The following is a 26,672-nucleotide window of genomic DNA, read 5'->3' on the forward strand; positions in this document are numbered from 1 at the left end:
ACACTAGTCCCACTGATCCAGGTCATGCTTGTCCAGCTCTGACAAGTTAAAACAGATATTTTATCTTCAAGATAAAACAGATATTCAATCTCCACTTGCAGAGATGTTGTGCCTGGGTGAGGTTTTAGGGTCAAAGCTCTGTTGTGCTGGTCTGGATGACGGTGGATCTTTTACATGTTCTTACCCAGGGTGCCCAGCTGTTGGAGGAGCCGGCGGATAACGCGCCCAGTCCGGAGAACGGAGCAGCGGGCGAGGTTCCCCCGCCCCCTCCTCCACCCCCCCTGCCCCCTGCCACCCCACCCGCCCCCCCTCCGCTGCCCTCGGACAAAACTACCCCCCAGCCGGCCGGGATGAGCAAGAGGCGCATGTCATCTTCCTCTGGAAGTGAGTGAGCGCTATCATTCTCTCTCTCTCTCGCACACACGCACACACACACATACACACATACACACACACACGCACACACACATATACACACACATACGCACATGCATATACACACACACATACACACATACACACACACGTATACACACGCACTCACCCGCACACACATACACACACACACACACACACACACACACATACACACACACACGCACACACACTCTCACACACACACACACACAAACACACAATACAGTGTTCATTACACTGGGGGGAGATAAGGATGGGCTGGTATCATTTCACAGATCAGGTGTTCAGGCGTGCGAGTGCCCTGCCTGTATACACACGCCAGTGGCATGTGGACTCTCCTGGCTCTGTCCTGGTTTCAGGAGCTGGGGGAGAGGAGGAGTGATGAGTACAATCTCAGCATTATTTCTGCTCTTCTGTGGTCTGCCAAGAAAAGCTACAAGAGCAAATTGAGCTTCTGTTGTTTCTGTTGTTAAATGCGGAAATGTTTTGACTGTCTTCAGTTGCTGCTTGTGTTGCTTCATGTTGCTGGATTTGTCCACTGGCAGATCAAGGCCTACACGTACACTCGAAAGGAAACACAGAATATTATATTATGTAAATTATTATATTATTTGGATGTTACATGCTTCTGAGGGACATGTTCATATTACATTATATGAATATAGTATGAAATGTGATTTTTTTAACATTTATTTTGACTTACTGATTTTCCTCCATTTATAGTATATTCATTTTGACATTCCAAGTCCCCAAATATCTTGGCCAGATGAATAATGTGTGTTTTTCTCCATCTGCTAATCATCCCAAGAATAATTGGCTCATTGGGACTGTCCGTATCCACCTCAGCTCTCAGAGAAAGGTGCCATGCAATCAGTAATTATTTTTAATGTCGACCTGATGGTTGTTATTGTTTCATAATATAATCCTCCTTCTCAGAGATACCACTTTTCCTTTTGTGCTGCATTTTCCCCTTAGTCATCTGCCTGGGGGACTGGACTTCAGGATTTCTGCGGAAACACTGTTTGCATTGTTACATAACGCACATGGCACTCAGTGTTAAATTGGTATATGAATCTGCCCCCGGGAGAAAGTAGATTATGTTCCGTTTCCTTGAGAGCAGAAAGGGAGACTCGGTCCCTTGTTTGCTTGGGTTTACATGAGGCAAACCTGACGGTCTTTTCTAGATTACTTATTACAAATTCATGCTGATGGGGCTAGCGATACCTTGAAGATAGGTCTAGTGTCCAGCAATTTCCTTAATTGCACCATTGCCCAGAAATGGGTTTACGAAGAACACAGAGATTACTGTCCAGAGACTGCACTGTCGATTCTCTGAGAAATTTAAAAAGAAAAGCACAAAGTGAATATACTGTTTTTTTAATGACTTTGTCCAAGCTGATTGGGGATTGGGGGCAGCCTGTAGCGTAGTGGTTAAGGTAAAGGACTGGGACACGCAAGGTCAGGGGTTCTAATCCCGGTGTAGCCACAATAAGATCCGCACAGCCGCTGGGCCCTTGAGCAAGGCCCTTATCCCTGCATTGCTCCAGGGGAGGATTGTCTCCTGCTTAGTCTAATCAAACTGTATGTCGCTCTGGATAAGAGCGTCTGCCAAAATGCCAATAATGTAATGTAAGTTGCCTTTCGTAGGGTGCCTTTCTCATCCTGTGAACTGACTAGCCCTACATTGAGTTTAATTATTTCAGAAACTCCAGAGTCAAGCTGTTTATTGTATTATGTCACTGGTGTATGGCGTCTCCGGTAATTTTACACCAGAGTGACTTACTGCATCACTCAGAGAAAGGGAAAGAGAGATGGGCACACCTGCTTTCTGAGACTAAATCTAATTTTGTCTAAAAACTGAACTTATTAAGAAGATGCCCATTGACGCTTTAAAACATTTCTGTGGTCTTGCTAGCTAACCTACCAACAAGTACCAGCTTGGAGGCTAGCTCAATATTCCCTGCGTTTTTCAAAAGTAGTGGTTTCATAAAGTCGGTACAGGATTACAGTACATCACGACCAGAAGATTGTCAGTACTCACAAAACCTAAAAAAAGTAAAAGTGTCTTCACTTGATTACCATAGACGTCGAAGCAAGGGAGTTGTGTGACAACCACAAAGTCCTAGTCTTGTGCTCATAGTAACATGATTAAGTACACTCACCAAGCACTTTATCAGGAACATTATTGCACCTTCTTATTCATGCGATTATCTATTCAGCCAATTGTGTGGCAGCAGTGCAGTGCATACAACCATGGAGATACAGGTCAGGAGCTTCAGTTAATGTTCACATGAACCATCAGAATGTGGAAAAAATTTGATCTTAGTGACTTTGACTGTGGAATGATTGATGGTAGCAGACAGGGTGGTTTGAGTATCTCAAAAACTGCTGATCTCCTGGGAATGGTGCAAAAAAACCCAAAAAAAATCCAGTGAGCAGCAGTTCTGCAGACAGAAACGCCTTGTTAATGAGACATCAGAGGAGAATGACCAGACCGGTCAAAGCTGACAGGAAGGTAACAGTAACGCAAATAACCACACATTACAAAAGTGGTATGCAGAAGAGCATCTCTGAATGCATCATAACATTAAGTGAATAGGCTACAGCAGTAGAAGTCTAAAAAAATAAGTGTAATAAGAACCTAATAAAGTGCTCGGTGAGTGTATATTGAGGTGCAGAGTGGTGTCAGTAAGCTGGTTGGTCACGCAGGACGCGTTGAGTCTTGAATGTGAACCCTTTGATGCAGCTTTGCCGTGTGCCATCGTTCACTAACGAGGTCCTTCTGTGTTTCCCTCTCTCTGTCCTCCGCCCGCCTGACGGGTCTTCCCTTCATCCCTACGCTTGTCACCACTCTCCTCCCTTCCTTCTTTCCGTGCCCATCCGTCCCACCTCTCCACCTCTCATTCTGTCTCATCCGCCACCCCGCTGGCTCTCTGGAGGAGGGGGCGTGTCCTCCCCTGACCCCTCCCCCACTGTCCTGTTTGACTCCGCCCCTTCCTCTGTCCGCCTGGACGCCGATGTGCTTAGGCAGATGAAGAGTAAGTACCGAGTATCTGTGGAGTAAATCTATCCATCTCTCTCTCTCTCCCTCTCTCTCTTTCTCTCACTCTCCCTCTCTCTGTCTCTCTCACCCTCTATCTCTCTATCTTTCCCTTTCTCTCTCTTTTTCTCACTCTCTCTCCCTCTCTCTCTATCTCTCTCACCCTCTATCTCTAGCTCTCTCCCTTTCTCACTCTATCTCTCCCTTTCTCTCTCTTTCTCTCACCCCCCCCTACTCTATCTCTCTCATCCTCTATCTCTATCTCTCTCCCTTTCTCACTCTATCTCTCCCTTTCTCTATCTCTCATTCTCTCTCCCTCGATCTCTCTCTATCTCTCCCTTTCTCTCTCTCTCTCTGTCACACTCCCTTTTTCTCTCTCTCTAGCCTATCTTTTTTCTCCCGCTCTCCCCTTCCCTCCCTCTCTCTGTCATACTCTCCCTTTCTTTTTCTTTCGTAACCTCTTTTTTTCTCTCCCCTCTCACTTTCTCTCTCTCTTGCTGTCACTCTCCCTCTGTCTTTCTCTCTTTCTCTCTTTCTTTGATTTCAGCCCCCCCCTATGTGTTTTCATAGTCTCCTGCCACTGTTTACTCTCATGTTCATACTTTCCCCTGCTACTCTGTGTCATTGTGTGGTGTTGTTAACCTCCCCAGAGTAGAGTCCTATTGGATATACAGTCAATCGGTTTATCAGCCCCTTACATTGCTGGTTGTGACAGTAAGTTCCCCCTCCCCCTCACTAATTAGATCATACTTGATGATAATCTACTGTCTGTTTTACAGGATTTTTTATTTTAACGGTATAAACATGGGATATTAGTGACACTACACCCTCAGAACTACAGGGATTTTTCACATATATTTACAATTTGTACAATTAATTAAAGACTTTACAGCAGTTGTGGTGCCATTTTAATTACATATTAATTAGTATCGCGCATATTTTGTATAGAAGACTGTCACAAAAACACCACAGTAACAAGAGGAAAAAGTCAAACATCAGACTTGAACTCCCAAGTAGCACGAAACATGACGCAAAAAAATAAACTCCCCAGTGGGGTGGAAGAGTTAATAATACAGCCACTCCATCCACTGCCCAGGCCCAGAATCAGAGCTAGCAGAGTGTATGAGGCGGGGTGTGGCAGGGGGATGCATCCTAAAGCCTGACGGGATAGCGCACTGACTGGGCACAGGAGGTGAAAGTGCTGCCTGTCCGTGGGCAGAGTCCCCAGCTGCTGCTGTTCATATGTTGTTCTGGTAGCACGTTACAATATGGTCACATGAATTGGCACTAATGTAGTTGTTAACATGAATTAATGATTTACACATGCATTAATTAAGTATGAAATTCACTTTTCTCAAAAACTTCACTTTTCTCTAAAATCTCAAAAACTGCTGATCTCCAGGGAATGGTGCAAAAAAAAAAAAAAAAAAGTCCAGTGAGCAGCAGTTCTGCAGACAGAAACGCCTTGTTAATGAGACATCAGAGGAGAATGACCAGACTGGTCAAAGCTGACAGGAAGGTGACAGTAACTCAAATAACCACACATTACAACAGTGGTATGCAGAAGAGCATCTCTGAATGCATCATAACATTAAGTGAATAGGCTACAGCAGTAGAAGTCTAAAAAAATAAGTGTAATAAGAACCTAATAAAGTGCTCGGTGAGTGTATATTGAGGTGCAGAGTGGTGTCAGTAAGCTGGTTGGTCACGCAGGACACGTTGAGTCTTGAATGTGAACCCTTTGATGCAGCTTTGCCGTGTGCCATCGTTCACTAACGAGGTCCTTCTGTGTTTCCCTCTCTCTGTCCTCCGCCCGCCTGACGGGTCTTCCCTTCATCCCGACGCTTGTCATCGCTCTCCTCCCTTCCCTCTGTCCGCGCCCATCCGTCCCACCTCTCCGCCTCTCCGCCTCTCATTCTGTCCATCGCCCCGTCCGCCACCCCGCCTGGCTCTCTGGAGGAGGGGGCGTGTCCTCCTCTGACCCCTCCCCCACTGTCCTGTTTGACTCCGCCCCTTCCTCTGTCCGCCTGGACGCCGATGTGCTTAGGCAGATGAAGAGTAAGTACTGAGTATCTGTGGAGTAAATCTATCCATCTCTCTCTCTCCCTCTCTCTCTTTCTCTCACTCTCTCTCCCTCTCTCTGTCTCTCTTACCCTCTATCTCTCTATTGCTCCCTTTCTCTCTTTTTCTCACTCTCTCTCCCTCTCTCTATCTCTCTCACCCTCTATCTCTCTATCTCTCTCCCTTTGTCACTCTCTATCTCTCCCTTTCTCTCTCTTTCTCTCACTCTCTCACCCTCTCTATCTCTCTCATCCTCTATCTCTATCTCTCTCCCTTTCTCACTCTATCTCTCCCTTTCTCTCTCTCATTCTCTCTCCCTCTCGATCTCTCTCTATCTCTCCCTTTCTCTCTCTCTCTCTGTCACACTCCCTTTTTCTCTCTCTCTAGCCAATCTTTTTTCTCCCGCTCTCCCCTTCCCTCCCTCTCTCTGTCATACTCTCCCTTTCTTTTCCTTTCGTAACCTTTTTTTCTCTCCCCTCTCACTTTCTCTCTCTCTCTTGCTGTCACTCTCCCTCTGTCTTTCTCTCTTTCTCTCTTTCTTTGATTTCAGCCCCCCCTCCCCTCCCTATGTGTTTTCATGGTCTCCTGCCACTGTTTACTCTCATGTTCATACTTTCCCCTGCCACTCTGTGTCATTGTGTGGTGTTGTTAATGGATATACAGTCAATCAGTTTATCAGCCCCTTAGATTGCTGGTTGTGACAGTAAGTTCCCCCTCCCCCTCACTAATTAGATCATACTTGATGATAATCTACTGTCTGTTTTACAGGATTTTTTATTTTAACGGTATAAACATGGGATATTAGTGACACTGCACCCTCAGAATTACTCAAGTGGCACGAAACAAGACGCCAAAAAAATAAACTCTCCAGTGGGGTGGAAGAGTTAATAATACAGCCACTCCATCCACTGCCCAGGCCCAGAATCAGAGCTAGCTGAGTGTATGAGGCGGGGGTGTGGCAGGGGGGATGCATCCTAAAGCCTGATGGGATAGCGCACTGACTGTGCACAGGAGGTGAAAGTGCTGTCTGTCCGTGGGCTCCAGCTGCTGCTGTTCCTATGTTGTTCTGGTAGCACTTTACAATATGGTCACATGAATTGGCACTAATGTAGTTGATAACATGAATTAATGATTTACACATGCATTAATTAAGCATGAAATTCACTTTTCATTAGTTAATGTATTTCTTCACTCCTAACTAATGTATAAGTCACATGAATATTTATGCATTAGCAAACCATAGGATAAACGTAAAATTAGTTAACCAGTTAATGTATCTGTTAATGCTTTTCTCATTCCAGTATGAAGTGGCATGAACTAATGTAGTTGTCAGCATGTATTCGTGATGTACGAATACATAAAGCTGAACAGCTTATCCTTCCAGTAGTTAGTTAATTAACGACTGCGTTAGTTCATGCCAATTCCTGTAACCTTATTGTAGAGTTGTTACCCGTTGTTCTTTTGTTGTTTGTCGTGGAGGGGGCTGGGCATGGAGCCTCTATCCCTTCACCAGCTGTCATGGCCCTGCCCCACCCAGTCCAGAGACTGGTCCCGGGGGAGACGGTTTCTATCCACCCCCAGGCCAAGGCACAATATTACTGTACACCTGCTGAATTATTACATAGAGATGGTACAGTATACTACAGCCATAAAAAAACACTTCTGTTAGGAGGCTCACGAGTGTGTTAGAGAAAAAGCACTTGCACTCTGCTGGACTCAAATTAGGAGAGCAATCACTATGAAGATCGGCCGAGACTGAAAAGCTCAAGGTAGGAGTGTATGTTATTTATTTGGTTATTGGTTATTTACTTTCATCGACTAAAATAGTTCTACTTTATCCTGAGAGGTACAGTAAATTGTTCAGAATCAAAAGTTTGTTCATGAATATTTCAACCCTTACGGAAGAACTTAATATAAAATACTTTGTGGAATTGCATTCTGTGCATGCAGTATGTCATAATTTGAACATAATGAACTATAATTAAAATTATTTTATCTATTTTCATGTGAGACTGTGAAACAGATGGGGGCGGGCAGGGTGAGAGGGGGGCTGGTACAGAATGATTAGAAATTATTATTGTCAGAAAGTACAGCAATAATTCATTATTACAGTTATCCCAATTATTAGTAAACCTGTTATTATTGTTTTTACAGATTCTGATATTCTGATCAGATTATTCTGACATTTCACAAGTCAAGATCAGATTCTTAAAAATAAATAAAAAAAATGGAATATTACTGCGCGCTGTAGCTGCATTCATATATGTCTCCATCCATCATTGTACTTCGGCTCAATTAGCAAGGGGCTGCTTCAGTCGCAATATAACCGTGAAGTAAAAATGGCGGCTGCATTCTCATCTGACACGTAAAACACTGGGGGCAAGGGGCAGGCCCGCGTCTCCCATGCGAGGTTTCCCATTGGTCAGTTTGCCCGGTGATTGACATGTTCTCGGCTAATCCTGTACAGAAGCGACCGCTCTCGCTTGGTGTGAGAGTGATGAGGGGATGGGGTGACACTGGTGTGTGTGTGTGGGTGGGAGGGGGGGGGGAGGGGGTTGGGGCAGTGGGCTTAAACCCCAGGCCCAATTTGGCAGTTGTTCAGTGTCACTTCTAATTAGTGCTGATTCCTTTAGATACTCTTGTGATAGGCCTGCAATGAAAGCACTTCAGAGAGAGAGAGAGAGAGAGAGAGAGGGAGAGAGAGAGCAAGAGAAAGAGAGAGTGAGGGGGAAGAAAGAGGGGAAACAAAGGGACTGAAAGAGGGAAAAAGGAAAAGAGCAGCGGCCGCAGCTCCGCCTGCAGACCTCTCTCTAGTGCAGCCTTGGCGTCTCAGGCAGGCATGGCAGAGCGGTAGTGCCACATTCAAGGCTCCAGGTCAGAAGATTCTCAAGGTATCAATTCCAAAATCTGTAACCGTCTTATCAATGTGCAAAATGCAGCGTTTACAAAAGGCATTCCGGTGCGTTTGATGCATTCTTAACTGAGGGAGGAGCTGGGAATTGTTTTGTAGTTTGTGTATTTTCAATTTCAGAATTCACTGTCTGACAGTTTAATTTCAACCCATTAGGGGATCTATTATGAATTGTTTTGCGATCTTTCATTCTAGGGGAATTATTTTCTGTTTGATTGGTTTTTATTTTTGTTTGTTAACTGCATTCGATAATTGAATTGTCAGAAACTTGATTCTGTCTTTGCAATAATTAGTGTGACCAGTTCTTTTTAAGACTTCTAACTAAACGTTTTTTAACTAGACTTATCAACTAAATGTACAATTTCTAAATGTTTGCAAACAAACATTGTTCTAATCACTGTAATGAAGTGCTGTTCGTCAAATTCATTGATGAATCAAGCTTTTGTTCCTGCTTTTGAAATAAAGTCCAGATTAAAATTTGATCAGATTTTATGTTATTATTTGGCATAAACAGATTGCTATTTGTAGTCTGATCTTAATTAAGATTAGCTTTTCATGGAATCTTAAAAACGCTTGTCTTTATATAGTAAGCTGTTCCACAGACACTTGCCATTGCTAATCTCTGTGTAAATTTGGCATCCAGGAGTGTGAGCTAAATCTGGAGGCATGCTTTACCTGAATGACAACAGAACTGCCCAACTAGTATTCCTGTTTGGTATCAGTTTTCTTCATCCTTTTTTATGGGCTGCCAAAATTATGTTGCTGTTCAGCTGCATGATTGTTGGGCTATATATTTTTAATGTTAACAAAAATTCACCTCAGACTTTTCTTCAAAAGACAGAGATTTTATTCATCAAGTGGCAATGAGACTGCAGATGCAAAGCTCTCAGGCTGTGAGGATTACTGTACTTATGACACCATTTCCTACTAGTCAGGTGTTTTAGGGGTGAAATGGCAGCGATGAGAATGCGCTGTGTCTGTGACCGCTCTTCATTCACCCACCCTCCGCTTCTCGTTTTCTCCCCAAATCTGCTGCAGGCACAAAGTCCTTCAACATGATGTCCCCGACCGGCGACAACTCGGAGCTGCTGGCGGAGATCAAAGCTGGGAAAAGCCTGAAGCCAACGCCTCAAAGCAAGGGCTACACGACGGTCTTCACCAATAGCGGGAGCAGTGTAGGTCATTCCAGACACGGAGGGGCGCGTGTGCCTCTCGTAAACTGCATCTGAGCATTTCAGAGCTAAATGTTTTTGAGGTCATTCCAGAATATTTCATCTGTATAACAATAATTATAATAATAATTATAATAATAATTATAATAATAATATACTTTATTTCAGCTCGATAGCATCATTTACATTTACATTTACATTTTAGTCATTTGGCAGACGCTTTTAATCCAAAGCGATTTACAAGTGCATAGGTTCTACCACAAGTCAAAGCATCACATCCAGAACTAGGAAAATACACCTGGACTGCTGTTCTAAACATAGGTCAAAACGTTAAAATGAAAGAAAACATTAAAATGACAGACCTCTTTTCGTGATGGTCGATGGTCGTACGTCCTATGACTGTTGATGAAGCACTTGATGTGGAGATTACGACCCAGTACGTGGTAATATCAGTTGCAGGCTGAGATTTTCTGAAGTTGTCATTCCTTAAAAATGTTTAGTTTGTTTATAGTCTGTAATGGCTCTGGGTAAATATCTGGGAGTTGGGCCACATTTGGGCAAAGGCTGCAGCTTTGTCGTTATGTTCTGAACACCACTGAGAAACACTGAGGTCCATCCATCCATCCATCCATTATCTTAACCCGCTTATCCTGAACAGGGTCGCAGGGGGGCTGGAGCCTATCCCAGCATACATTTGGCGAAAGGCAGGAATACACCCTGGACAGGTCGCCAGTCCATCGCAGGGCACACACACCATTCACTCACACACTCATTCCTACGGGCAATTTAGACTCTCCAATCAGCCTAACCTGCATGTGTTTGGACTGTGGGAGGAAACCGGAGTACCCGGAGGAAACCCACGCTACAGGATTCGAACCCAGGACCTTGCTGTGAGGCGGCAGTGCTACCCACTGCACCAAACACTGAGGTCTAACCCTCCCTTAAGATTGAAATAATTGGAATAAAAAAATGGAGCATTTGAAAAGTTGTAGCCTATTGTTATTTGATTGATATTATTAATCATCATCACCATCATAACGGAGTAATGGTGTCTGTGCCCTGTGATGGATTGGCGACCTGTCCAGGGTGCCCTGCGATGGATTGGCGCCTCCCGCCCCCATGCATGTTGGGATAGGCTCCAGCACCCCACGCGACCCTGAATAAGCGGGTTAGATAAGGGAGCGATGGAGGGATTGTCATAAAGCAGTGGTAAAAATGGTAAAGTAAGATATTTGATTATATTCAGCTTTCATGTTATATATCTACCATATGGAATATGCTTGCATTTCTATTAATTATGGTAACAGTTGGAAAAATACCATTGGATTATTGGGTCTTGAAGAATCGTGAAACCATGTTTCATGTTTAATCTTTTCAGAATTCCTGCTTCTGTCTTCTGCGGCAACAATGCTGCTACTGCTACTAATACATCAGTAATATACCACAGCAGACAGAAACTAGGCATTTACATTTAAGATGGACTCTTTCATTTTGAAGGCTGACTCAGTGATTCAGTGACTCAGTGACTCAGTGATTCAGTGATTCAGTGACTCAGTGATTCAGTCACTCATACAGTGGTGTGTGGCTGCAGACCGTTTCTGAGCTGCATTCAGTCTCATTCACAAGCCCAGTGACGTGGCGCAGTAGCGTGCTCTGGCCATTATGAAGCTTATGACCAAAAGGATGTGGGCTCAAATCCTGAATATATCTGATAGATATATTTCATTATGAGTGGGTTGTAGGTAAATTAATGCTTCCAAGTTAGCTGCGATAAGGCCACTCATAGTAAATAGGCTAGTAATTCTTGGCACAAATTTGTTTAAATTTCACCTTGCTGGCCCGGCTTCAGGCCATGATTGATCAGAGATGCAAAGTGTTCAAGAGAGTGAGTGAGGCTGTACACAGTGGCCCTGTGTACTTCTGTGCTGCTGCTGATTGCATAACATACTGTTGGGTGGAAAGTTCCGCTCCGTTGCGATTTTATATTTAATAATTAATAATACTGGGGAAATGGTGAGCAGTTTATTCTCTTTTAATGGGAAGGTTCCAGACCTGGCTCAGATACATAATTGTTTGGCATTCAGACACTTTTCTATGCTTTACCGAGCTTATGAAACACCCTCAAAAGGTGCAAACCCCACCTTCTGGTCCTCTCGGTTGGCTTAGTTGCACCAGGCAAGATCAGTTGGGCACAGAATCGCATTTGAATCCAAAACAATGACGTATTTGACCCAGATCCTGGGGATCCTGTGTTCTCATTTTGAGTTTGTTAATATAACAAGATGATCTCATTTCAGTCAAGGGTGTTCTTTGCCATCTCTTTGCCATCTTGTTTAAGCACCATAAAATCCCAGGGGTGGTGTAAAAAGGATACAGATATCCTTCTTAGTCAGGGTACTTTCATTGCACCCTTGAGCGAGGTACTTAAACCGGAACTGCATCAATAAAATCAATAAACGCCCAGCTAGGTAAATGGTTGATTTTTTTTTTTAAGGGAAGTTGTATAAGTGATCATGAACAGGGTTGTCTGCTGAGCAAATATATTCTCTAACCTGAGGGATTTATGTGTGGCATGTGCGTAGTTCCCACTATGATAAAACACTCGTGTGTAAATCTATTGAATGAGCACACCCCTTACACAGAGGGGCTGTTCGACACTGATTGCAGTGTGTTCCTGTTGTAGCCACTGTTGCCAGGTCTGTGGTTTTCCCATCGAATTGGGCTACTTTCGAAGTGTTGCCATAGTTTGATTATTTTTATGCACAGGTTGGATGTATTGCATGCAGATTAGATTGATTATAGGTATACATAAAAGGTTCTCATTTTTAAACCCGTGGTAACACTTGAAAAGTAGCCAAATGTTGTGTGCACAATCACAGAACTGGCAACCCCCAGCCTTTACCCTGACTCCTCAGAGTCAGCCCTAATACCGGCACCCTCTGCTTCCAGGATGAGAGTGCACCACCGGCCGAGCCCAGTAAGCCTTCCTCTCCGCCCCCAGCGCAATCCGCCCAATCAGAGCAACCGGCCCAGCCGGCCCAACCCGCGTCATCCGCCGAACCCGCCCAAGCCGCGCCCCCGGCCCAAAACACTCCGCCCGCCCAACAGGGCCAGCCGGCCCCGCCCACGCTGCCCTGCAGTCCTCCGGCCGCTAGGCCAGCGGCCTCGGCGGCTCCCAAGTCGTCGCCGGGCGCCGTCGTCAACGGCAACGCCGAGTCGGCGCAGACGGGCAAGTCCAGCCCCGTGGACCTGGAGGTGCTGGTGCCCACGCACGACGAGCAGGGCCGGTCCATCCCCGAGTGGAAGAGGCAGGTGATGGTGCGCAAGCTCCAGGTGAAGGTGCAGGAGGAGGAGGAGCAGAAACGCAAGGTACGTGGCGTTTGGTGAATGGTAAATGGCAGGCATTTATATAGCGCCTTTATCCAAAGCGCTGTACAATTGATGCTTCTCCATTCACCCATTCATACACACACTCACACACCGACGGCAATTGGCTGCCATGCAAGGCCCCGACCAGCTCGTCAGGAGCATATGGGGGTTAGGTGTCTTGCTCAGGGACACTTCGACACAGCCCGGGCAGGGGATCGAACCGGCAACCCTCTGACTGCCAGATGACTGCTCTTACTGCCTGAGCCATGTCGCCCCCGTTTGGGGTTAGGGGAGGGGGGTCGACGTCGCGTAGCGTCGAGGGTGGTCTTGCTGCTCGCACTCTGAGATATCATCCTGGCTCCCAGGCAATGGGAAGTGACATGTTGACGTGTGTGTGTGTGTGTGTGTGTGTGTTCTTGCAGTGCAGCGTTTATTGCATGGCGATATTTGATGTTTTTATGTGTGTAAAGTGTAAACTCTGCGTGCGCCCTTTTCTTGACTCTTGCAGTACTATAAAGAAGGTAATCGGAACTGACCTGCTTATGAGGCAGGATACTGATTAGCCTGATCAGTTTGCTGATTGATCCACACTGAACGAAAGAGCCGCCCATTATGTTAGGAAGTCTGAAATGTATACCCCATTCAGTATGGACATTAAAGTTTATAATTCAAGTAGCTTCTCTTGTGAATACTCAAATCAATGGTCAGAGGCTCGGCATTAAGTAAATGTGCGTGACTGAATTTAAAACCTATTGAAAGCATATAATACCCTGAACTTGATCTGTGTAATGAGGGTGCTTTTCCTACTATTGCATGTTAAAGCAGGAACCTGCCCTGTCTACCCTGCACACTTCTGTTTACACTACTGTCAGCCGGCCAGCTAGGCGTGGCCCTCGAGTGCGTTTGCTGCTGCTGCTTGAAAGGAGTGTCCCTCTTACGTGCAGCCATTTTCAGTCTTAGCATAACCGCTGTTTCAGAAGAAATAGAAAGGTTTTGTCGCTTAAAATAGCGTTGCTGGTGTCAGCGACATTTCCCTCACATGGCTACTGATGATGTAGAAGCGGGGTCATAGTTGCTCATATTTCTGCCATGCTTGTAAAATAATAATACACAGCGTGCCAGCTATGATCTCGAGTGTAAAACATGTGTGCCCCATCGGTCTAAGCTGAATAATCGTAACCTGACGTCAGGTTTACCAAACATTCTTATGATATTATGACATTCAAATTATGTTAGATGTGTCTGGGCAACAGTGTACTTGAGGGCATATTGCAGCATTGAGGGTTTTATAAAACATTGTAAAGGGAATGGAATTTGCATGTAGTTTACGTGCACATTTGACTGGTGTCACATTGCCCTTAATACGCAGCAGACACGCGTGTGTGAGTGGGTGGGGAGAGGATGTGCGTGTTATCCTTGGAAGGCAAATTCCAGTTCCTAATCCTTTGTGTATGTTAGCCTTTGTGTCCGTATCAAAGGGGACATTCAATCCAGCAATTTTGCAGAAATCGGGAGGATTACCGTTTTAATTTGCTACAAAAGGAGTTAGAGTGAACCTGTAGAACTGGGAGATACTTTAGATGTTTGCTTGAGTGTACATTTCTACACAAGAATGACACCCTGTAGCAGGCCCTGAAAAAAAAACAGATCAGGTAGGCCTTAGACCTTAGACAGTGATTTAGCCTGTAATTAATTTGTTCTTTTTTAGTTTACTGGCCCTCTCACAACAATGTTTGTGCCTGAATCTATCAAAGATGGCGGAGTCAGAACAGTGTCCAAGAGATCTGTAACCTGACAGTGGTGTGTTAGGAGGTGTAGCCTCAAATCATCTTGATCTTGATCTTGATACTGTGATATGAGAGCTTAGGGATTCTTGGGCAGCATCGTGCAGGAAAAAAATCTTGTAATGTATGATAATTAACTTGGAAAAAAAAATGTAGAACCAAGTGCTTTATCAAAGATGTGGTGCAATTGGTGCTTAAATGTTGCCTTTTCCATGCCAACAGTAGCTCCACTGCCCCTGGTGAAGTAACATTGCACCAAGTTAGCGGTGTCTGATCAAGCTACTGATGGTACTGGTGCACTGCAACTTTAAGATGTTACATGTTGATTCAGTGGTGTGATGCAAGACACATTTACATTGCAGGGAGCACAACCCATTAAACCCCATGGCCATAAAGTCATATATCTTTAATGCCGTATGTCCATAAAGCCATAAATCTATAAAGACGTATATCCATAAAGCCATATACAGTACTGTGCAAAAGTCTTAGGCACCTGTTTAATATTCTGTACAGATAAGATTCTTTCAAAAATTGAAGGGTCCTAAATAAACATACTATACATTTGAGTTATTTGGCAGAATAGTTCAAAACTGAATCGAATCAATATTTTTGTGACCACCCTTCGATGTTAAAACTGCATTTCTCTGAGATAGCCAACGCTGCCCTGCAGTTCTATAAGACAATCGGCAGGGAGGTTGTTCCAAGCATGTTGGAGAACTTGCCGCAGACTTTGGTTGGCTCCTTGCTTCTGATCTCAGACAGCCTTAATCAAGTTTTTATGTAAAAAGTAGTCAATTGCTTACAGTAATATGTTACTTTTTAAAATAAAATACAAAAATGTCTCTGTAAAATTAAATCTTTTGGAAAAAGAATATTTGGAAATCTCAAATGTGTTCTTTTTTTCTAACACACACAAAAAAGAAACATATATATATATAAAAATATATATATAATAAAGTCTAGGGTGCCTAAGACTTCTGCACAGTACTATATGTCAATAAACACCCTGCCCCTTCCTTCCTTCCATTTTCTTTCCTGAATCTCAATTATCTTAGCAATTCCATACATCGGAGTATCAGTATACCAGAAAAATGCTAAACCAATAGATAAGTAAATACTTGCAAGGCTTGGATGCTAAAATGTCCATTGGCAAAAATATTTTCAGGTCAAAAAAGCCAGTGAGGAATCCAAACAGAATAATTTTAAAGCCTCCCTTTATGGAATCGCAAAGCTTTTTTCCTGCTTTCCTGCAATACCATCGCACCACTCAATCCATGTGAAAGCTGTGTGGCGAGGTCCTGCTGAACGCTTAAAGACACAGACCGTGCAGCTGGGGGGGGGGACGACGTTCACCTTTCTGTTCATTTCTCTCGCTTGATCTCGTCACTGATGTAGTTTGGGGCCAGTGGGTGCTATCAGCAGCAAGACTGGCATTACTCCCACGCGCACAACGCCATCCTTGGCCCCTTCGGGGAGCTGATGACGGAGGGCGACCTCGTCCGCATCGAGAAGCAGATGGAGAACCTGACGGTGGTGCAGAAGGCTCAGGAGGTGGAGCGGGAGCTGGAGCACCTGGAGAAGGAGCTCCATCAGCTGCTGCCCGTGTCCGCGGCCCTGAACGCCAAGGGCTTCTCCGTCAACCCCAAACAGGTCCACGGGCAGGCGGAGAACCTCCCGGAATGGTGCAGCAAAATCTCCACCCTGCTCAAGGGCATGGCCGTCCTGCTGGCCACCCTCGGGGGCAAGGAGATCGACATCCTGGACTCGGTCTCCCCGGAGTACGCCGCCCAAACGGAGCGCAAGGACGGCGGTCCCGGCCAGACCGGACCGGCTGCGGCCTCCGCGAACATCGGACGATCCCAGTCGTTCACCACCAGGGAGGAGGTGGAGAAGGAGATCAGGCAGTGTGGCGTGTCGGTTAAGAACCTGAAGGCCAACTACGAGCTGCAGAGCCAGTCCACGTTGGCAGAGGACAACCTAAACCGGGTGTACAAGCGCAAGATGTCCCTCCCGGTAGGAACCGAGTTGCACGGATGCCAGTCGGAACCAATTTTAGAGGATTACTACCAATGGTCCACAGAGGACACCCAGGAGGTCAACAAGGATGTCGCTTCACCAAAGAATGGTTCAGCCATGGAACTGGTGGACCAGCCCTTGATTACTCCATCGTATGCGCCCCTTACTTACACCCCATCAGAGTGCTTCTCCCAAATGGAGCCAGACCAGTTTGATGAACCTCAAGCCTCACTATCAGCATTCACCTGTGACGACCTGACACAGAGTCTAGAGGTTCAGACGGACATGAGCTACGTGCAGGAGTACATAGCCATGAGGAAGGAGAGAATTGTCTTCCTGTTTCTGGAACACTGGAGGAAGTACACCCTCACCGATTCCTTCAAGGCGAGGCACGGGCCCGGTGGCGGGTGTCTGGAAGCCGGGTTTGAGGACCACCGGTCCCAGTACGACCTAGGCGGAGGCGTTGAGCCGGAAAGCCGGGCGCAGAGTCAGGACGACCGTCTCATCTACTTCATGAAGCAGCGGCAGGTGGTGGGCAACCTGATTGGCCACTGGCGGGCCATCATCAGCCAGGTGCCCAGCCGGCAGATCCGGCGCCTCAGCCGGGCGCAGATGATCTACTGGCCCGAGCACTTCCTGCCGCACGTCGACGGCGCGCCCGTGGACTACGACAGCTTGACCCTCGACCTCTTCATGCTGGGCTACTTTCAGCTGCTGGAGATGAGCATGTCGCGCGAGGAGCGGCGCTTCCGCCACCTCCTCTGCTACGAGATGTTCGACCGGCTGGGCAGCCACAGCTGGGAGGTCATCCGCCAGTTCCACCACCACGTCATGGAGGAGCTGGAGGACGGGAAGAGGGGGTGGGCCGACGGCTTCGAGGACGTAAAGCAGAGGTACTTCGGCGACACCCTGGACGTAGCCAGCGTGGCCGGCGGGCCGTCTCTGTCGTGTCCTCCCGAGGACACCGGGTCACTGGTCTCGGAAGCTCCAGCTGAGTCGCAGGCCAAACCCAGCCCGTCGTCGACGCAGGACCCTCTGGAGTACAAGCTGATGCTTCTCTCGGAGCCGAAAGCAGATTCCGTTCAGGAGATCTCTGAGTTAAAGGAGTTCAGCAATGAGGAGATCTGCAGGTACATCGACCGAAGCTTCTCCTTCTGGAAGGAGAAGGAAGCAGAGCTTTTTGATATTTGACTCTGTCCGAACTAAAATTGTGTTTAAACCTTAGTGAGTAAAACACGAGGACAGAGAGGAGAACTGCAGCCCAAAGGGTTGGGATGGAAATAAGGAAGCCTCGCAAACCAGCTTCCCTCTGGTGGCTCGCTCGCTCGGTACAGTCGAGTCAGGATATCTGCACAAATCAGGATATCTGAAGTGACACTGTGCAGAATATCACATAGCAACGAGGAGTTGGGCATATTCGTTGGGGCTAAAATATGAGGCTGTGTGTAGCCTTAATTGGGGAATCCAGTATGTAGTTTTAGGGACTTGACTGTGGAGCCGATCACTGGAACCTATGGTTGAAACACATGAATAAGGAACTTATGGGACTGTTTCAGTTAACTGGCTCTCAGATTCACAGCATGTACCTAGCTAGGTATCCTGGGACTCTCTGGACATTTGTATCGAGATGTGAACAAAGCTTTCACTGTAAAGTATTTGTGGGGTTTTTTGGCAGTGTTTGTGCTTGGTAGAGGTAGCATGTTAGCAGCATGAAACAGCATTTTGGAAGTATTTGAGGTAGCCTCACATTTTGAAAAGAAGTGTTGACGAGAGAAACTAGTCTAAAAACTGGGGGACAACTCAATCGGACAAACGTATAGTTGGTTAGATAGTGGGGGGAAAATGTGGCTCCTGCAGAGGGCTAATAGGCCTACAAGACTGGACACGGACAGTGTACAGATTTCGTAGCAAACGTTAATGCAGTTGGTTTTAAGTGCTGCCGTGGCACTGTAATAACCACGTATGTAGAACTGCAGGAAATCAAATGTAAACACGTAGCTATATAAGTTACATAACATTTGTGACTCTGCAGAGAGGGGCAAGCTTGTATTATGGGCATAGACCACTCAGCTAAACAGTCACGGAAAAAAAACTGAAGCAAGATTATAGAAAATGATAGACGACAATAACATACTTTGCAGGATCTGCTTCTGAAGTGGGAAAGCAATCATGAATGTGCTGCAGGAACGGTTTTAGTTCTCATTGTAGATAGTTACTGTCTGCAACCCAGTGGAAAGGCGGCTTTAATATAATGCCTTTATGACACGGTACATTCCACAAACGAATTATTGAAAAATGTTCATGTGAAATCCCTCATCAGGGATTCCAAGAAACAATAAAAAAACATTATACACGATCTTGCTACCAGTGATAATTATAAAAGTGTGGCACCGGATAATAGGCCACAGAAATACCAGAGTTAATTGAATGACTAAGATCGTGGAGCAGAAGGAGAGAGGAAGATGGAAAAATAATTATCCATTGATAATCATTATCTGTTAATATTTTTACGGCGTACCTGGGTAGCACTTTCTTTCTCATTTGATTTTAATTAGTATAGCCGCATAGTTTTTATTTAGGAGTTATACTACTTCCATAAAATTAGATTAGAAAGGCACCTGTGTTTTAGTCCACTGACGAGTGTTATTAATTTAATCATTTTAAATATTTTTTTTGTTCATCACACAACCAAGAGAGGTGATAATTAACAAAATATCCCAGCTAAAATGAAGTGCATGATAAATATGTGTCTTCGTCCTGTTGCATTCAATACTCACACACAGGTATAAAATTATTTGGTTAAAAATCTATTGATATTAAAATAAAATAGTGAATGGATTAATAACACATGGTAAATGGTTGGCATTTATATAGCGCCTTTATCCAAAGCTCTGTACAATTGATGCTTCTCATTCACTCATTCATACACACACCAACGGCAATTGGCTGCCATGCAAGGCACCAACCAGCTCATCAGGAGCAATTGGGTGTTAGGTGTCTTGCTCAAGGACACTTTGACACACCCAGGGTGGGATCGAACCGGCAACCCTCCGACTGCCAACCCTCTTACCACCTGAGCCAATATCACCTCAATGTCCACATAGTATATGTAGTGGATAGAAATGCCTTAATCTGGGGTCTGTAATATCTAATGGGAATCCAATAATCCCAGCATTACTGACAGCATCAAAGTGATTGAATTGATGGTTGTATGGAAGAAATAATGAATAATGATAAGTCCTATTTCATTAATAATCTAGCACCAGTTACTGGGCCAAGCAGAAACATTGCGTTTCAATGTCTTTGCTCAATTTGTGCTTTATATATACAGTTGTTAGTGACTATAATGATCACCTACTGGAATTAGGGTTAGAATACAAAAATATAGAGAAATCACCAATCGACAGCTTTTTGGCTGAATGATAAAATACTTGGTTGCGTAATACATATATAATAACAGCAAAATTATCCACAGACCTAAAAAACTGATAAAAAGAAAACCAGTTCGCTGTTAGTGGCTTTCAACACACACATGCAGTTACAGTGGTTGGACTTGTGTTATATATGCAATAGTACCTAAACTTACAAAATTGTTTGGTTCAATGAATTTGTTTTTGGCAAAAGGTTAGGTGACAATAAAACATTTAACTATGGCTCAGCATGTCATTTTAAAGGCATACAATGCAGGATTTTCACCTTGAAAATATTGATATAACAAACACGCTCAGTCATTATTATGATACAATGGCAACCAGCGTCAGCGTCAATGCCTTACTTGTCTACTTAACTATTTAACTATTTGTTATTCTAAAAACAGCTCCTGGGTGTGGCCCTTTTTTCTTTCTGTACTGTATCTGAAAAGCATGTGTCCAATATAGGAAGGGGGAGGAGAGCAAGAGGAGATGTGGATTAGCTACTACTGGGCGGCCTGTAGTGTAGCGGTTAAGGTACATGACTGGTACCCGCAAGGTCGGTGGTCCGAATCCTGGTGTAGCCACAATAAGATCCACACAGCCATTGGGCACTTGAGCAAGGCCCTTAACCCTGCATTTCTCCAGAGGAGGATACTCAGACGTCTGAGTATGAGTGCTTATGTTACAGAATTGTGCAATGCTTCCTGCCAGACAGGCTAGAGCAGACTGACATCCACTGGTGCTGTGCTAGCAGTGGCTAGCATAGGCTCATTCCATCACCACTAACGTTTAGCTATAGTTAGCTGCCCCGCAACTTTGCTGCATATGGTGTTTGCTATCAGTTATGTCAGTTGAGGCATAGCCCAACTTTGTCTGACTGGTATGAATTTTGTTAAGGCATTTTTAAAAGAGACATGATTTCAGCAGTCTGCAGTACGATGTTACAAACCTGTCCGACTAGCTAGCTAGAGCTAAATATCTGCTCCGTCTCGACTAAGCTAAAGATGGCTAGCCTGTAACTTTGCTGCATATGACAGCGAAGTGGGAGTTTTTGCTATTCAAGCATTTTGGTATACTTGCAAGTGACTGCTTGACTGATAGGAATGAGCTATTGCTGTATTTTTGAAAGAGAGGCGATCGCAGGAACTTAGCTATTAACTAAATACAAACACAAGCTAAATGGCTTGTGTGGAAAGCGACTTTTACGAATCATATTAGGCTGATGTTTTACGAATCATATTAGACTGCAGTTTCCTTAACTCATTGCTACTACATCACATGATAGTCTGCAATATGGTGTTACAATGCTTACTGACAGCTAGGCAGAATAAGAGATCTGAAGTTAGTGTCTTGTAGGTGGGTGAGCTTGGTCATCGTGGGGGTGGAGACATTTTTTGATTGTAAACACAGTTGGGAAGCAAAGAAAGAAATCCTGCATAGTATGCCTTTAATGAATGCAATTTCAGTATTCAAAGATCGCAACCTACAAGTGATACATTTACATTTTCTTCTATGCCTTTAGTGTGTGATGTAATCGTGTGGTGTTTGGTCTGTGCATTTTCATTAATTTAATTTCATTAATTTAATTGTTTTGAATTGGTCTGATCCTTGGTTTGTGGAGTTCTTTATCACCGAACTGTGTACCTTTTTTAGGAATGGGAAAATTGAAATTATAGATTTGATTGTTTGCTTCTGGTTTGTTTTACAAGTGTGTTAACAGGAATCAATAAACGTTCCAAAACAAAACGAACAAATTGTGTTCTTTTAATTCAGTTACACTGTTTAGGCCCATCAGTTAAAATGTAGGTAAAAATACATTGGGTTATGGATAATTATGGTTATCAGAGTTACTAATAAGTACATTTAAATTGTAAATGGAATTTACAATGGCTTGTGAGAGGTTGTGCCAGCATTTCTGGCTCGCTCACTCTCAGAAATAAAGTACAGTGAAGGTTACTGGCTAGGGGTACAATTTTATGTACCTATAGGCTTAGGGTACAGCCCCAGCGACAAGCTTTTGTACCTTTTTATGCACTTTTCATATTTTTATTTCTGAGAGTGTTGTACAATCTATTGTCTTCTGATTTTGAAATTCAGAACTTATGAATCATAAAAGTGTTTAATAGAGGGGGTTTTTTTTACAGTGGGATGTACTTGTCATGTGTGGTCCAACAGGTGGAGGTAGTGTAATCAGAACTGAGGCATTTCTGTATTGTCTGCTTAAATTATGGCATATTACCATCACACAGTTTCAAGTGACATATCAAAAAGATAAGAAGTAGCCTAGAGGATTTAGTAGATCGATCTCATATTTACAGGACATCATTGTGTGGATTAAAGCTTCCTCACAGAGCACTCGGCTGGTGATATGTTTTCATAAATCCCTCCAGTCGTAAATAGTGACTCGGATCAATGGATAAGTGGCAGTTTTATGTGGTTTTGCCCTCAGGCGCTGTGTGATATGTTGCCTCGTAAATCAGGCCCTGTGGGAGGTAACCCTCTTACTGTCCCTGGCTGTCATGCAAACCGCGGTTTACAGGAGGGCGGTTACATCAGAGGATGACCTTTGACCTTCTCTCAGCCAATCGGCTCCCAGTTATCAGGGATGACACCATTTTAACTACAGAGAATGCTCTATTCATAGAGTGGACTTAATGGTCCTGAACAGCTAAAGACAGCTAAAGTCTCCCCACCCAAATGCACAATCTCAAATATTAATATTGTTTTAAATTCACATTTTAAGAGAGATTTAAATCTCTTTTAAACTAATATTGTTTGGTTAAAAGTTTTGAAACAGACTGATAGCTAATGGTGAAGCATTGCATCAAGTACTAGCTAGCTGACAGACAGGATATATGACATTTGGTAGCATTACCATTTTATAATATGGCCAAATTACTATTTAAAGTATTAAAAATGGGGTATTTTCTGTGTGGATACACTTCCACAACAGGAGGTGAATTAAATATAAACATTTTCATATTCGTAATCATGTTTTTGCTTAATGCGTCTGCTAATGCATTATTCGTATAACCTATTATATATCAAGCTTTGCAGTCCTTAAAACAGGCATTAATATAGGGGACAAAACATTTTCTGTTGGACTGCAGGGAAACAACAGGCATATGGGGCTCGTATTCAGGGACCCATTGCAACTGGTGTCCAGCTGTGTGAAACGAGAAAGTTATGATTGTCTCCTTTCGTAACATTAACCTGGCCTGACTCACTTTCCTCACCTGTCAATCAGCGGATAATCTTTTTTTTTTTTTTTTTTTTCTCATTCTATAATTCCCAGGGGAGTAATTAAATATTAACGGGGGAAGATTATTTTACCTGGACGATGGGGTCCTCAGCCAGTGAATTTGGCTCAGCGGGAGGAACGAGAGTGTAACCTATCTGACGGAAAGGGAAGATGAGACGGCAGAAGCTTCTGGCAAGCTTCTCGTTGCCACCTGAAAGGGTGGAGAGGATTGGATGTCAAGCAGTGGGAATGCACTTATCTTAGGTGGGGGTGGGGGGGGGAGGGGTAAAAGTGAGATGGCTGCTCACGTCTGCCTTCGGGGTCGAGTTGAAACTGAATTTCACACTTGTAGCGTGTTGCTAACTTGTATAATGTCTCAAAGGAGACAGTGTTGGACTGCCTAAACACAATGGTCCATGGGTCTTCTTTCACCGCAAAACCAATTCCACTTAATAGATGTAATGTATTTTTGTCAATTCAGTGACAGGGAGCAGACGTTAAGATGCCTTGGCGAGACAAGACTGTGATTGGATAATCTGAGCGAGAAGGATGGGTGGTCAGATGATGTGCGTGCGGGCTTGTGTGTGTCTGTGTGTCTAATTCCACTGTAATACTCCTGGATTGTGTCTCCTCGCAGGCAGAGGAAGAGGCAGCCCGCCGGAGGCTCAGACTGTGTGTGTGTGTGTGTGTGTGTGTGTGTGTGTGTGTGTGCGTGCGTGCGTGTGTGTGTGTGTCTGTTTGTGCGTGTGTGTGTGTGTGTGTGTGTGTGTGTGTGCGTGTGTGTGTGTGTGTCTGTTTGTGCATGTGTCTGTGTGTCTGTGTGTGTGTGTGTGTGTCTGTGTGTGCGTGTGTCTGTGCGTGTGTGTGTGTGTGTGTGTGTGTGTGCGTGTGTCTGTGTGACTAATTCCACTGTAATACTCCTGGATTGTGTCTCCTCGCAGGCAGAGGAAGAGGCAGCCCGCCTGGCCTCCATGCCAGCCTGGAGGAGGGACATCATGAAGAAGAAACTGGATGAGGAGAAGTGAGTGGGGGGGAACGGGGGGTGCCTGTGTCTGTCTCTGTCTGTCCCTGTCCCTGTCTATGTCCCTGTCCCTGTCTCTGTCTGTCTCTGTCTGTCCCTGTTTCTGTCCCTGTCTCTGTCTGTCCCTGTTTCTATCCCTGTCTCTGTCTGTCCCTGTCCCTGTCTCTGTCTCTGTCCCTGTCCCTGTCCCTGTCCCTCTCTCTGTCCCTGTCCCTGTCTCTGTCTCTGTCTCTGTCTCTGTCTCTGTCCCTGTCTCTGTCTCTGTCTCTGTCTCTGTCCCTGTCTCTGTTTCTGTCTGTCCCTGTCTCTGTCCCTGTCTCTGTCTCTGTCCCTGTCCCTGTCCCTGTCTCTGTCTCTGTCTCTGTCCCTGTCTCTGTCTCTGTCTCTGTCTCTGTCTCTGTCCCTGTCTCTGTTTCTGTCTGTCCCTGTCCCTGTCTCTGTCTCTGTCTCTGTCTCTGTCTCTGTCTCTGTCTCAGTCTCTGTCCCTGTCTGTCTCTGTCTGTCTCCCTCCCTCACAGATACAAACATGCACAAATACTAAAATATACAGTGGAGTCCGAAATTCCCCCTCTTCTTTTATCAGTCTCTTCTGTTCTTCCTGTCTTCCTCACACCTTCCCTCGTTCCTCCCTTTGTCTAATAATAGTGTAATGGTGTCATAAGTGTAGAGTTTGTACAGCCAAACATAATATAACAGAGCATGTTATATTAGTGTTTATGTATTTGCTGTGTACTGTATATGAAAGAGAACTACAGTATATGGCATGTTAATTTTTGTTGTTTCCCTCCTTGGTGCATTCCTACAGAGAACAAAAAAGGTAAGATTTCCTTTTCTTCATGCATTGGAATCAATCTGGAAGGTTTTGTTACATAGCTTGGCATGAAAAGTTAGCATTTTCCCTGGATGTGAAACCTTCACATTATACAAGGAATAATGCAGTAGCATTTTTTTTAAATATTTTGATTCATAGTACCTAAGAACTATGAAAGAAACTACTTGGTACAGTTTATTGGAAGAGGACTTTAAAGCATTTTTTAAATACTTATGCCAATCTATGTATGAGGTAGGGCTGTGTGAGGATTTATGATGTACATTTATCAAAAGCTAGAGTTTAACCAGCTAACCAATATCACCACCTAGAGGACAAAATCAGTACCTCAGACACAGGGCCATCTGTTCATCTGTCTTGTTTTTTTGTGAAGACTACGTATCAAACTCACGGTTATCAGTGATGATGGGGGGGTGGATTCCCGATAACCTGTGTTCCTCTCGTCGGCACTGACAGGAAAGAGGAAGAGCGGATAAAAACGGAGAGGGAAACCGAGGAGAAGAGCGAACTGGAGAGGCTACGAACCCTGGGCTACGACGAGACCAAGCTGGCGCCATGGCAACGGCAGATCATCCTCAAGAAAGGGGATATAGCAAAGCAGTAGAGCTCCCGACAACTCCGGTCTCGAGCACCTTCTCCTCCCTCCCCCCCCCCCCCCCCAATGCCTTCAGAGAAACGCACTCGTACTGCCGCCCCCGCTCCTGCCCCTCCCCTGCTCCCATCGCACAGCCAGAGCACGGCACGACCGTGTGACGACCCAGCGTGACCGCGCCTCGACCAGCGGACCTGAGCCACTCATCCGCAGTGGCCCACAAACCTCCACCGTAACACACACTGCCTCTGATGGGCACCACTGTGCTGACTTTCAATAGACAGACCCCCCCCCCCCACCCTTCCTCCACGCACAACACCTTTGTAGGTTAAACCGTCCTACTGTTGTTGTTTCACTCACTAACGCTGTTCGCTCAACTTTTTAGCTTCCCGTCTCTCAAGTCCGAGCACATTAGCAACAAACTCGTGGATGTTTGTACTATAGCTGTGTCAGAAGAGAGGCACTTGGTTTAGGGCATGTCTATCTGTCTCAGTGATGTGTAAAAAATACATACGATCTTTCATGGTGAAACACTTGGCACATCTGTGAATGTATTTTGGCGATAGTGTGTTGTGGGCCTGCCTGTCCTAAAAAAAAACTAAAAGAACACCGGACTGAGCCGCGAATTACTTCTGAATGTTATTAGATCTAACAATGGAAGCAGGCTACGGACAATGCAGTCTTATAGACTGCACTGGCAGGGAACTGTACCTGGTGTAAAATCCAGCTGTGACTAGCTTGAAATACCAGCTACCAGCTGTTTCAAAACATAGTTAGAGCTCGTCAAACCATGTTGAGTATAGAGC

At 44.8% G+C, this 26,672-nt stretch overlaps 1 protein-coding gene across 1 annotated transcript in view; it reads left to right on the plus strand.

The window, feature by feature from the left end:
- The window catches only part of espn (espin), a 70,767-nt gene extending 44,889 nt beyond the window's left edge, over window positions 1-25,878 (plus strand). Inside the window, 8 exon segments of the mRNA XM_061259132.1 lie at window positions 189-388; window positions 4,274-4,300; window positions 5,493-5,515; window positions 9,468-9,604; window positions 12,551-12,970; window positions 24,366-24,466; window positions 25,251-25,262; window positions 25,731-25,878. Of these exon segments, the coding sequence (XP_061115116.1) occupies window positions 189-388; window positions 4,274-4,300; window positions 5,493-5,515; window positions 9,468-9,604; window positions 12,551-12,970; window positions 24,366-24,466; window positions 25,251-25,262; window positions 25,731-25,878 (1,068 nt within the window).
- The last annotated feature ends 794 nt before the right edge of the window (window positions 25,879-26,672 follow it).

The sequence above is a fragment of the Conger conger genome, chromosome 10 (assembly GCF_963514075.1).
Source record: "Conger conger chromosome 10, fConCon1.1, whole genome shotgun sequence".
NCBI lineage: Eukaryota > Metazoa > Chordata > Actinopteri > Anguilliformes > Congridae > Conger > Conger conger.